General features: G+C 41.3%; 1 protein-coding gene across 2 annotated transcripts in view; it reads right to left on the bottom strand.

Annotated features, from left to right (window-relative positions):
* SH3BGRL (SH3 domain binding glutamate rich protein like) overlaps positions 1 to 1569 on the bottom strand; it is a 39687-nt gene extending 38118 nt beyond the window's left edge. Inside the window, exon 1 of one of the 2 annotated variants that reach the window (XR_014507271.1) lies at positions 1300 to 1523. Coding sequence is in view for 1 of the 2 variants with exons in the window: in XM_083424158.1 (XP_083280284.1) it covers positions 1300 to 1344 (45 nt within the window). In the remaining variant the exon portion in view is untranslated. Of the gene's footprint in view, positions 1 to 1299 lie in introns of both variants that reach the window. The other variant, XM_083424158.1, reaches the window with a different exon arrangement.
* Between the last annotated feature and the right edge of the window lie 12786 nt (positions 1570 to 14355).

Genomic DNA, 14355 nt, shown 5'->3' with positions numbered 1-14355 from the left:
GAAGTTGGTGGTTGCTACTCGAATGTAAGGGAAAGGCACTCTGTACATGCTAAGATGCACTCACATTATGCCTTCATGCATTCCAGCTAAACAGTTTTGCAGGCAGAAGGTCTGAAGGTGCAGTTTAAGCCCTTTCTAGGTAAGCAAAAGATGACTTGCTGCTGCTACCCATGAATCACCAAATGCAGCAGAAGTCTACCCTGTTTACTCCACTTTTAAGTTTTTCCTAAAGTTATTAGTGAAAACCTTGCTAGGTTGCAAACAAGTTATCTCAGACAAGTACAGTACTTACATGGTTACGTGTTTGTACATATATCTGTGACAAATACAATACAATAAAAAAAAATTAAAAGTTGGGGACTGGAAGGACCACCCTAAGCAAGCAGAAGCAGCCTTGAATACTAGGATTCAGTACTGGAGCATGCAAAGTAATCAGTACAGGTTAGAGTACTCCTTCCTCAAAGGTATTTGCAAATAACTTTGAAGACTAAAGAGCACTGTCCAAGTATGCTTCACTGGAAGCAAATCCTATTAAAGTCAATGGGAATTAAATTCCAGAAGAGTATCCATGTGTTGCTTTGGCAGCTGTAGACAGCAGCTGCATACCCATTTACCTGGGAGCAAGACAAAATGAAATTAATGGAACTTACTTCTGAGCTGTCTATAAACATGTACATAACGACTGCACTGAGTTTTGTGGCAACTGAACAGAAAAACAATCCTACTGCATGTTTTCTCATGAATCAATCCAGTTGTTTTCACTGGGAAATTACCCACCAGGTAATCAAACACAGAGATAGTTGCCTTACTGTGGCATCAGCTTTCATAGTATGAGAAGCTGAGACTGCAAGCTCTTGGCACGCACACTTGCAAGGCAGGAAGTTGCACTGAGCACAACGGAGCTTGCCTCCGAGTAAGATTGCTTAGGATCATACTCATGTCAGCCTTGAAGATGCCGATAATACCTAGGGTTGCCCCACCCCCCACCCCATCATAAAATGGCAGATATAATAAACCCTGCTAAAGATTGTCCCAAATTGCTTGCTACAATTTGCAAAAGCCACCCAGCCCGTATTTTTTTGTAACCGAGCAGAGGAAATAAAAGAAATAAGGAAGGAAAATGAGGAAATGCCCTGAATGTAAGAGATCGCAGTACTGTAGGGGGAAACGGGAGAGAGGGGAGGCAAGGAGCCTGCTGCTGCAACTTTCCTTCAGTACAAAGCGGGGGGGGGGGGGAGTTAGGAAGGAGAACAGCTTCTGGGCGAGGGAGGGGAGCAGGAGCCGCTGGCTTCTCCTTACCGCTGTGGAACCTGATGAAGAAGCGATGAAGACTACGATCACCATCCTGAAGAAGGGCGCAGGCGCTTCTTTGCGATGGCAGAACGAGCGCAGGAGGCCAGGAACAGTGTCTCAGCCGAAAGCGAGCGCAGGAGGATGGGGAGAGAGAGAAAGCGCGCAGGCGAAGAGGCGCAGCGCCGTGCAGTGTGGAAACACGGGATGCCCCGCCTCCTGCTACGAGCGGCAGCTGCTGCTATTGCTACGCATGGGACCCGCTCGCTGATCATCCAAACCCCGGAAGAAGCTGAGAGGGAGAGCATGTTTGTATCGCAGAATCGAAAGGAAGTGGGGGAAATTGCAGGGTTGATACAATCCGAAGCAGAACTGCGAAGGCTCGCTTATTTCCCGCGCCGGATCTGCTGGGCCTGGGTCATTCATGGGGGGCGGGGAACGCGTTGCTGTTGATTTAGGGGTAAAGATCTTTTTTCCGGAACAGGGAAACTACTTTGTTCACTTTCAGCCACAATCCTCAAGCACCAGAACCTCCGAGGCATTTGTTAAAATGAAATGGCTTGCGTTCAAAAATCGCACCGATCAACGTGAAACCGACTTAACGCAAGAGATGCCCCTGCTTCGGGGCGCTTACAATCGGGAAAGTTCGCATTATTAGGTCTAAGGCAGCCTTTTTCAATCTTGGGTTCCCATAGGTCGTTAGACTACAACTCCCATCATCCCTAGCTAGCAGGACCAGCAGTCAGTGACGATGGGAGTTGTAGTTCAACAACATCTGGGGAACCAAGGTTGAGAAAGGCTGGTCTAAGGTAATAGTGCTTGGCTCTTGGTTTCAAATGCTTTGTTTAAATATAGTTTTAAAATGCCTGAGTAAAGGGCACACCTGCAAGACAGTGTGCAACAAATGTACTGTATAACAAAACATTCCGATTTATAAAATAACAGTATTAAATCTTATTTTAAAAGAGCTGTATTATTATTATTAAATTTGTACAGACTTTTCATCCAAAGAACACAGGGCAGTGCTCTACATAACAATACAAAATGAGAACGCAAAAAAAACTGGACAGTCAAAAAGTGTTTTCTAGTTTGTATCAAAAAATTTAAAAGGCTTAAGAGCATGGCTTAACTACAATGGTCATGTGCATTTCCTGTGGGAGGGAATTAAACAAATGTTGAGCCATCACCAAGAAGGCCCTGTTCCTAGTACCTTCTTTCTTCTTCTTTGGCGATCACCCGTAGCCAAGTAAGATTGTCTTCCATGAACACTGTTTTAACAGTGAGTCCATAAGTGACTGTAGAGGCCATTGCAACTCAAGTCTACTCCTGATGGGCCAGAAAGCAGCACTCAAGAAACTGATCAAAAAAGCCCTTACAATGGCCCAGAAAGCTGGGTGAGTATTATTACTGCCCTGATGCAAAAGAGGAGCTGAAGCAGAGAGAAAGTGTCTCATGGCAGATTTAAACCAGGGTCTTGGTGTTTTATAGCACAGATTCTTCACCTCCATTGTCCCTATTGGATGTATCTGAGCTAAGAGATATGGTTGGCCAAGAGCACAATGAGCTGTGATAAGGCTGTAACAGATCATTGCCTTTTTGGCCCCATTTTGTTCATAAAAGGTGCTGCAATGATGTGACATCGTGCATCTCACTTTCTACTATCGGCCTCTTCTTCTTCTTCTTCTTCTTCTTCTTCTCCTCCTCCTCCTTCTCTTTCTCCTCCTTCCTCCTCCTCCTCTGCTTCCTCTTCTTCCTCTTCTTTTCCCCCCAAATTTTTAAATTAATTTTCCAAATTTTACACAACACAAAATAACAAATAACAAAACATACAAAAAACAAAAACAAACATACATTCAAAACTTATTACAGTTAAAGATCCAAATTTCAGTCCATTATTGAGTGACTTCCTCAAATCTTTCCTAACTGATTTTCATTAAATCTCATTTTAGCAATTTTCCAATACAGTATCCACTTTCTAATAAAATTAACCTATTCAAATTACTAACTTCCTTTCTTTCCATAATATTCTTAATCCATAATCTTAAACAATTCCACATAATTTAATCCTAAACCAAATTTAATACTTGCAAGTATTTCCACTTACATTATATTATAGTATTTCGCTAAATATTCCTTAAATTTCTTCCATTCTTCTTGATGTTCCTCCTCTTTCTGATCGCGGATTCTTCCAGTAAGGTCGGCGAGCTCCAAAAAGTCCAACATCTTCACCTGCCAATCTTCCATTGTTGGTATTTCCTGTGATTTCCAGTTTTTGGCAAGTAAAATTCTCGCTGTAATTGTGGCATACAAAAACAATCTAGCATCTTTTTTAGGCAATTCCATTCCTATTATTCCAAGTAGAAAAGCTTCTGGTTTCTTAATAAATGTATATTTCAACATTTTTTTCAATTAATTATATACCTTTTCCCAGAAGTCTTTCACCTTTGGACACGTCCACCACATATGGTAAAAGGTTCCTTCTTTTTCTTCCTCTTCCTCTTCTTAATATTATTTATTAGTATTCCATTTCCAGTAGGCTCTCCTAATGTTCTCAGAATGGCTTAAGATAAAACAGATGAAAACAATCACAATCAGAAACTGTAAAACAATATAAAATACAAAATATCTAAAAATGCCTCATTCAATAACATAATTTAATTTAATTTAATTTCATAAAATGCATATACTGCTTTATGGTTGGTTGGTTTGTTTTTAACCTTCAAATCAGTTTACAAAAATAATAGAGCAGTAAAATTATTGGTAAAAAGCTGTTAAAAACAACAATTGAAATCGTCCAAAAAGTTACGAAAAAACTTAAAACAAGTTAAAACACACACACAGCAACATTTTAGATATCCAAGTAGGCTTGAGATAGGTCATTAGTCCATGTAAGGTAAAAGGTAAAGGACCCCTGGACAGTTAAGTATAGTCAAAGGCAACTATGGGGTGCGGCGCTCATCTCTACTTTCAAGCCAAGGGAGTTGGTGTTTGTCCACAGACAGTTTTCTGGGTTGTGGCCAGCATGACTAAACCGTTTCTGGCACATGGAGGACTGTGATGGAAACCGGAGCACACGGAAATGCCATTTAGCTTCCCGCTGCAGCGGTACCTATTTATCTACTCACATTGGTATGCTTTCAAACTGCTAGGTTGGCAGAAGCTGGGACAGAGCAACGGGAGCTCACCCTGTCACAGGGATTCAAACCACTGACCTTCCAATCTAGGGGTCAGCAACCTAAGGGGTTGCTTTACTGGCCCACGCGCCCCTGATCCGAGCCACCCGCTCGGTGAGTCCCCGTGCTCTGGGCTAAACGGCGCAGTGCGGGGATTCACTTCTGCAGCACCGGAAACTACGTCGATGCAGACGCCGGAAATCATGGTCACGCACCTGCAATCCAGCCAACAGAGGGAGCTCCAAGACAGTGAACAAGCCCTGGCAAGATAAGCCTTGCCAACCCCTGTCAGCAAGCCCAAGAGGCTCAGTGGTTTAGACCATAGCGCCACCCACGTCCCTTTTTACCTTAGTCCAGTCTTGCTTACACTGACAGACAGAAACTTTCCAGGATTTGAGGCAGGGTTTTCTCCCAGCCCAACCTGGAGATGCTGAACTTTGAACCTGGGATCTGGATGCATCAGCAGCGGGTCCTCCCCAGATACTGGGGCTAGATCAGCTGCCCAAAGATGCCACATGTTGACACAGGGCTGGTCATGCACATTTTGGAACAGGTGAGTTCTGCCTTAAGGTCACTGTGCTCCAGATTTGCAAAGCTAGTAATCAGAACCTTGCAGTGCAGCTGCTCTTTTGGCCTAGCGTAGTTAAAATTTCTATTTGTACAACCACCCAAACCTCCTCCATAGAAGTCTTATCACCTCCCTAATCGGAATAACTTGCAAAGAGATTAAAGAACTGGCAATCCCTGAAGTTAAACACTTGGTACCTTTGACTCTGGGATAAAGTTTGTGTTGAATAATATGAGTGAAGGAGAAAAGGAAAGGAGCAGAACAGAAACAAAAGGGAAAAGGAAGAAATCCAAAACCTCTGGCCAACACCTACATTATGTGCTGTTGAACTTAACGTATATCAGTTTAGGGGAACAATTGTGTAATTAAGGATTTCAGTCTCCAAACACGACACCAAAAAGACTCAAATTCCCAAAACTTTCCTGAAGCAAGGATTAGTTGTTAGTGGGTGGAACATCGTTTCTTCATGAGGAGGAAAGGAAGTTTCCATGCTGTTTAGCTGACAAAGTCTTACTCAGAGTTTACACAATAAATCACCACGTGTTATGTTTATAATGCTTGACCTCAAACGTCACATTTTTTTGCCTTGGTTCATTTTTCCCCCCCATGGAAAAGCACACGAATGATGTAGCTGGCAGAGGGCCATAGATTCAGTTGCAGACTTTACGCTTGTATTGCATCTTTATGTGAATATAAATCAGGTTTAATGGGGGCACTTAATACAACTGAAATTCTAAAACCCAGTTTAAATTTAAAACCTCCAATTTATGTTGCTACTATTTTTTAGATAATTCAATTTTTAAAAACTAAGCCCAGCCTTGTTTAGCACAATGCATTCATTGCCCAGTGGCAAGCATTGCTGTTGTTAACCTAAATATCATAAACTTTCAGGGTATTATTAGACCTGTGATATTTAGGATAGCCCTGGCTTGTCTAGTTCAGCATCCTGCTTCCCACAATGGACCAACCAGAAGAAGATTGGAAGTGCACAAACATGATGTGAAGTCAGCTGCCCTCATCCTGCCGCTGATCCTTGATGGTGCTTCTAATCCTTGATGCAGCAAATAAATAGCCACCATGACTAGCAGATTTTTGACAGCATAATAATAATAATAATAATAATAATAATAATAATAATAATTTTTATTTATACCCCACCCTTCCCAGCCAAGGCCGGGCTCAGGGCAGCTTACAAGCAATAATAAAAACAAGATGAATGAATACAACTTAAAAACAAGATTAAAATACAACAATTAAAATACTGAAACATTAAAATATTAAAATGCAGCCTCATCACAGGAGAAGAAAGATAAAAGAAAAAAGAAAGAGGGGGAGGGAATCAAATTGGCTCCAAGCCAAATGCCAGGCGTAACAACTCTGTCTTACAGGCCCTGCGGAAAGAAATCAGATCCTGCAGGGCCCTGGTCTCATGAGGCAGAGCGTTCCACCAGACCGGAGCCAGAGTTGAAAAGGCCCTGGCTGAGGCTAATCTAACTTCCTTAGGGCCTGGGACCACTAGGGTGTTGCTATTTATGGACCTTGAGGCTCTCCGTGGGGCATACCGGGAGAGGCGGTCCCATAGGTACGAGGGTCCTAGGCCGTGAATCTGTCCCTTTCAATTCACTTTAGGTCAGTGACCATCACACAGCTTGCAGTAACAAATGTCAGAGTTTAACTATGTGCTGTATGAAGTATTTCCTTTTGCCTGACCTGGATCTCCCACAATTCAACTTCATTGGCGCAGGGTTCTAATATTATGAGGGAGGAAAATTTCTCCCCTGCCCACTTTCTCTGCACCGTGCGTCATTGTATCACCTCTGTCATGCCTCCCTGTTTATCACACCCCCCCCCTGCAAACTAGCCCCAAATAGCCCCTTTCATAGCAGTTACGCCGGTCCTTGATCATTTTGGCTGTGCCCCCTTTTCCACCTTTCTCAGCTCTACAATATCTCTACAATATTGAGATGTTGTGCCCAAGAAATGTACACAGTATTTCAAGTGTAGTTGTATGGTATGTTTGCATAAAAGTGCTATGATATTGGCAGCTTAATCCCTTCCCTAATTACCCCTCACATGCAATTCATCTTTCTCATGGGATGACCTATTGCTAATAATTATGGCAATGCTGTGCATTTTTTTATTATTAGCATTTGGGTGCTTTTTGTGACATATTAATTATATATAAAATATTCTTGAATGGAAAGTAAAGTTACTCATTGGATTTAAAAAAGATGGAAACCAGTAATAAATGTGTTGATTATAGCAAAGACTGAAATGGCTTCTAAGCGGAAAGCAGATGCCTTATCTAGAGAGAAATTCTTAGGGAGGATTGAGGGGTGCTGCCAGATAGTTGCCATTTTTTAGTGGAATTAACTTTTATGCTGGCAAATTCAGGTTGTACAATTACAGTTGATTAGAAAATCTTGTGCAAAATAAGTCCTCTTCCCTGAAAGCTCAGAAGCTTTACAATAAGGAAAGTGGTAGGAAAACACACTGAAAGGTGTACATTGATGGAACACTAATCTCCACACAAATAAATCAGAATAAATTAAATGGCTAATGTTGTCTAGACTGCTGCAAACATACCAGGTTATCTCGAAGTGTCCTTGAACACTTTTGTTGATGAAGCGTACAAATCTACCAAAGAATATCTAGTTAAGCATGTTTCAGTACAATCAAATCAAATAATTTTATCTGCTGTTGAATGTGCAGAACAAATAGCTAATGCCCAAGATGGAAATTATGGAAGTTATGCACTGACATTAAGAAAGCCTTCCACTTCTAATAAAAAGAGTACAAAACATCAGAAATACACAATGTTGCTGTGCAGAGCATCGGATATGGAGTTGGCCTGCGTGCTACAGCTGCCATCACCACTGCTGCCTTTATGGATGCTGGGTTGATCACTGAAGAAGACCAGAGACTTGTCGTTGATCACAATAAAGTCAAGAGGGCCCAATAAAAAGTTATGAAATCTCTGGATTGGGAATTTGATGGTCTTTTTCAGAAGGCTGATATTGACTGCATCTGATATTGACTGCATCTTCTGTGAAGATACAATTAAATTTATGCTGAAAGCAGACAATTCAGATAAGCAGCTCCGCATGACCATCACAGGGAAGCATTATTCTGTGTGCAGTGTGCCGGGTGGAAGGTATCTTTACCATTTTACTCAGAAAAAGGCTCAAAGAAAGACAAACCAGCCAAAGTTATTGCTATTCAACTTGCAGATTTCCTAAAGAAGGGCATTGATAAAAGCCTGCAGGCCACTGGAAGTGATTCTCCAAATGTTAATGCTGGCTTGGAGGATGATACCATGCATTGGGTACAGGCCAGGCTTGGTTGTAAGCTGATGTGGTTGGTTTGTGCCCTCCACACCAAAACGTTCTTCAACATTTTAGTGCAATTTTTTTCTATTAAACACATTTTTGTATGCAGTTATGACTATTGTACATATTTTTGCAAGCAATTTGTCCTAATTTAATGCAGTTTTGTATGTTACTTTCACCGAGTTTATTTTTGTACAAAATTTTCCCCAATCCGTGCATTTTTGCAGACGTTTGGCTGAGCAACATAGAATTCAAAGAAGTGAGAATTTTCAAGAAAGACTGTATTTTAGTTTTCATGTTGTTTTGGAAAATGAGAATATGATAGATTCATCCTTAAATGTGCCCAGAATCTAATTTTATTGGAGTTTTGCAACTTTGACCTGTTGCAGGACCTTAGCCAGACCTTAGCAGAGCATATGCAGAGTTCTAGAAAGCAATCAGCTGCAGGCAGGATGGACGAAGCAGGAACCAGACGCTGCTACCAGTAACTTGTTTACTTAGAGGTGTTTACTTAGAGGTGTTTATTATTTACAGCAGACTCTACAAGTTACTATATACAAAAACAGAAAACAGATCCAAACGACTCTCAGACTCCACACTGACCAACAACCTTTTCCAGTCAGTTAGGTCATAAGTCATCATGCCTGTGTGAGACCTCAACCAATGGTAGAGCTGTATCTAAGGCCTCATATCTCTAGGCAGAATTACTCCTTTCTGCTCAGTCATCCTTGGCTTTCGCCCAACTCTTAATTGACTTCGTCTGAAGCTGCATGTAGAAGAAAAATCCCAACAAATTTCTCCTCCATTCCTAGCAACAACTAGCAGCTGTTCTTCAGAGTTTTTGTTGCAAGCAATGCTAAAGCAGTGTGCAGCATGTGGCCAGCTCACACTGTCTCTCCCACCCTCTATTGTGTAAGCCTTAAATGCATTGGTGGTATGGACCTGTTGGCTTTCACAACTACTTCTTTAGTTACAGTGGTACCTTGGGTTACATACGCTTCAGGATACATAGGTTACAGACTCCGCGAACCCAGAAATATTACCTCAGGTTAAGAACTTTGCTTCAGGATGAGAACAGAAATCGTGCTCTGGTGGTGTGGTGGCAGCAGGAGGCCCCATTAGCTAAAGTGGTGCTTCAGGTTAAGAACAGTTTCAGGTTAAGAACAGACACCTGGAACAAATTAAGTACTTAACCCGAGGTACCACTGTACTACATTTATATACCAGCTTTCCTTCAATGAGTTCAGGGTGGCATATATACAGGTCTCCACCTTTCCATTTTATCCTGACAATTACCTTGTGAGGTAGGTTAGGCAGGCCAGAATGGAGGGGGGCATATGGGCCACTTGGCCCGGGCCTCCGATTCCAAAGGGGGCCTCGGTCAGCATATTCACAATCGCAGGGGATGCACTGGGGTGAACGCAGAGGTGCTAAGGCAGTGGCGGCGGTGAGTGGATTCCCTGGGGCCATTGCTGGCAGTGAGAGAGAAAAGCTTCCCTGGCGACCGGGGCGGGGCCTGCGATTGGCTCAGCAGAGGAGCGCGGAATGGGCGCCAGGTGGGTGGAGGCGACCAAGGCTCCAGCAGCCAGCGTGCCGCAAATGTGATGGGGGACCATGTTTTTCATGCTGTTAAAGTTGGTGAGTTTTTGTTTGAAATCTTTTTTGCCAAAATTAAAACCACACGTACCTTAAAGATAAGTGTTTTGGCTTTCTTATCGCTAAATTTATTTTGAAAATGATGAAAAATTGATGAAGATGTGGCCATTTGTTTAAAAGTTTGTTGACTAGGCCAGGAATATTACTTACAACCAAGGAGTACATATAGCTCAATGGGGATAAAATTTGGTGGAAACCATGTTTTTTAAAGAAATAGTGGCTTATGAGCAATAGTGGCTTTCTCACAAGCGTACATCTTTTTTAAGAGTAGAATAAGAAGACGGAGAAGTTTTAATTATAATTTAATTATAATTAATAGTCAAATTTGTCTACTTAAAAATAGATTTTTAAATACATTATTGAACTATTAAAAATTGTATAATACATTTTAAAGTGAATAATGCATTTATTGTAAAATGTATTTAAAATTATAAGACACTATAATTACGTTGTATATATATTTTTACAGATCAGTTCCATACAGCGTAGACATGAGTACCACAGGGAGGAAGTTTGAAAGTGGTGCATCAAAGAGAAAACGCGCTAAACAACATGATGAAGCTGTAAAACAATCAAAATCTATTACTGCATTCATAGTCAGAAGTCATCAACAAGTTAATCATCTTGCTGAATCAGGACCTTCTGTTATAGAGATTAATGCTGTCGAAGAAACTGGCGATCAATCAACAGAGCGAGCTGTGGAACTACAAGCACCTCCTCAACAATCTGAAGATAATAATACAGAATCTTCAGTTGAAATAATCCCTGCCTCACAGCCACAAATCGATATTGGATTAATTAATAAGAGGGATAGAAATGATACTGAGAGACTTTTAAAAGTTCAGGACTTTGAGGTACCAATGAATGTTCCGAGTGATAAGGACAGTAATTCATTTCCAAGTTGTCTTTTTACTGTAATAATGAAAAATGGCGAAAAACATATACGAGACTGGCTGTGTTGGAGCCAAGTTAAGCAATCACTCTACTGTGTACCTTGTTTTTTGTTCTCTAAGGGGGGAGTTACGACTAATGTGAGTGCATTAACATATCATCCAGGATGGAGTACAGAGAAAGGATGGAGAAAATTAAAGGATCACATTCCTAGCCATGAAAATTCTAACTTACATAAAGAAAACTATATTGTGTGGGAAATGTCAAGTAGAGCTGCTCTGTGTGGTTCTGCAGTTGACAATTATGTTTTTGACCAGCTCAAGGCTGGAAGAAAATACTTCAACGCACCCTCAACATTTTATCAGAGAAAGGTCTCCCTTTCCTTGGTTCTTCTGAACGACTTGGTGATAGTCATAATGGTAACTTTTTGGGTTTAGTTAATAGTAATAGTAAATACGATTAATAGTAAATACGATTCATTATTAGCGGAACATGTTGCAGAAGTATGAAATGCACAAGAGAATGGTGTAAGACTCCAAGTACACTACCTATCAAGTAGAATTCAAAATGAGTTTATTGAAATTTGTGGCTCATTCGTCCAGAGGAGTATCATTCAAGAAATACAAGAAGCTAAGTATTTTGCGATTGCAGTTGATGCAACCCCTGATTGCTCTCATCAAGAACAGTTATCATTCATCATCAGATATGTGAGGAGGGAAGCTAAAAGTTTTGTAACTGAAGAGTGCTTTCTTGGTTTTCATGAATTTTCCATAAAGACTGGAGAAGAAATTGCCACTGAAATATTAGACGTCTTAGAGAGGCTCAATTTGAACTTTCAAGACTGTGTGGGTCAAGCATATGACAATAGGTGTAACATGGCTGGAAAGTACGCAGGTGTACAGGCTATCCTAAATGGAAAGAATGAGAACTGTATTTTCTCTAGTTGTGCCAATCGTATTCTGAATCTCATTGGTACCGATTGAGCTGAAGCCTGTAATGAAGCTATTACCTTCTTTGGAACCATTCAGAAAATGTTCAATGTCATCAGTGCAAGCCCTTCACGTTGGGAGGTACTGAAGAAAAATGTTCCTGCCTCACTTCATTCAGTCTCAAAAACAAGATGGTCAGCAAGAATTGATAGTGTAAAACCAATTGCAAACCATTTTGATGGTATTCAAACTGCAGTATCTGAGATCACTGAATTAAAAAAAATTAACTGCAGAATGTAAAGCTGATCTTTGGGGAATAAAAAAATACTTGAACACTTTTGAATATGTTGTAATGTCAAGTATTTGGAGCAAACTTCTCACAATGATACATGAGGTAAACTTGGTAATAGAATCACGCAATGCCACATTGGATGTTGAAAGGGACAACATAGATCAACTGCGTACAGACATTTTGAATTTTAGAGAGAAATGGAATAACATACTTCAAGAATGTCAACATGTATCAGTCAAAATAGGCGTTTCAGATACTTTTATTACTCGCAGGGGATGTCTAACTCAAGAGGATGCTGAGAAAGACTTCAGAGTGAATGTATTCTTCAAAACAAAAACTTTGTTATTGTTGGACTGACACGGCAATTTTCTGCTGTTAGGGAAATATGTGAACTTTTCGATTTTTTGTGGAAGTTACAATACTTCAATAATGACGAACTGATACAAAAATGCACTCGGTTTCACCTGTGATACTCGAACCATATTTCCCGTGATGAAATTTAGAGTGAAGTGCTCCTCCTTAAGCAAACTTTCGATATGAATTTCAAACTTAATTCTCCATCACCGAAAGAAATTGCCGATCAAATACTAAACTTGAATTTGGAAAACATTTTTCCAAATCTTCTAATTGCATTATGCATTTTCTTATCATTACCAGCTACAGTGGCCTGTAGAGAAGTTTCAATATATTAAAACGAATTAAGTCTTTTTTTGGATCAACAATGGCTCAAGAACACCTAAATGGTTTAGCAATGATAAAGAAACCACGATAAGGCGAAGTTGCTTGATTTTTCCTGCGTAATTCAAGAATTTGCAGAAAAGAAAGCTAGGAAAGCATTTTTAAATGTAAATACTTAAAATAATCCTTTCCCCTATGTATTTTTAAAAAGCATTATTGTATATCTATATTTTCCATTTTGTCTTTATATGCAGATAAGGTTCAAGCCTTGAAATAAAATGATTTGTCAGCATAACTTTTGTGAAAATTATTTATATACTTACTTATTTATAAGACTTCAGTTATCCCCAGGGTAAAAAAAAAAGGAGGGCACATCTACCTGGCCCGGGCCTCTGCCTGGCTCTGCAAGGCCCTGAAATTAGGCAAGGAGTGAGTAACTGGCTCATCACCCAGTGAGTTTCATGGCTCAGCAGGGATTTGAACCCTGGCCTCCTGGGTCTTGGGACACGGGTGGCGCTGTGGGTTAAAGCCTCAGCGCCTAGGGCTTGCCGATCAAGAGGTTGGCGGTTCGAATCCCCGCGGCGGGGTGCGCTCCCGCTGTTCGGTCCCAGCGCCTGCCAATCTAGCAGTTCGAAAGCACTCTCGGGTGCAAGTAGATAAATAGGGACTGCTTACTAGCGGGAAGGTAAACGGCGTTTCCGTGTGCGGCTCTGGCTCGCCAGAGCAGCGATGTCACGCTGGCCACGTGACCCGGAAGTGTCTTCGGACAGCGCTGGCCCTCGGCCTCTTTGAGTGAGATGGGCACACAACCCTAGAGTCTGTCAAGACTGGCCCGTACAGGCAGGGGTACCTTTACCTTTTTACCTCCTGGGTCTTATAAGGTCCAACACAGGACACTGGCTCTCCCACTTCCGTTGCATACAGGACATCATATGTGTAATTACTATCACTATTCAGGCCATTTGAGCAATCTGTTGTTGTTGTTGTTTAGTCGTTTAGTCGTGTCCAACTCTTTGTGACCCCATGGACCAGAGCACACCAGGCACTCCTGTCTTCCACTGCCTCCTGCAGCTTGGTGAAACTCATGTTCATAGCTTCGAGAACACTGTCCAACCATCTTGTCCTCTGTCGTCCCCTTCTCTTTGTGCCCCCCATCTTTCCCAACATCAGGGTCTTTTCCAGGGAGTCTTCTCTTCTCATGAGGTGGCCAAAGTATTGGAGCCTCAGCTTCACGATCTGTCCTTCCAGTGAGCACTCACGGCTGATTTCCTTCAGAATGGATAGGTTTGATCTTCTTGCAGTCCATGGGACTCTCAAGAGTCTCCTCCAGCACCATAATTCAAAAGCATCAATTCTTCAGCGATCAGCCTTCTTTATGGTCCAGCTCTCACTTCCATACATCACTACTGGGAAAACCATAGCTTTAACTATACGGAGCAATCTGTCTGCTGCAAAAATGGGAGAGATTTCACAAATTGTACACTCACTGGAATTTACTGCATTCTGTTTGTTGGAAAAGCAGATAGAAGCCTTGTGTGTTCCTGTACTT

Source organism: Podarcis tiliguerta, assembly GCF_965153285.1.
Source record: "Podarcis tiliguerta genome assembly, chromosome: Z".
NCBI lineage: Eukaryota > Metazoa > Chordata > Lepidosauria > Squamata > Lacertidae > Podarcis > Podarcis tiliguerta.
This window is presented reverse-complemented; position numbering and strand designations above follow the sequence as displayed.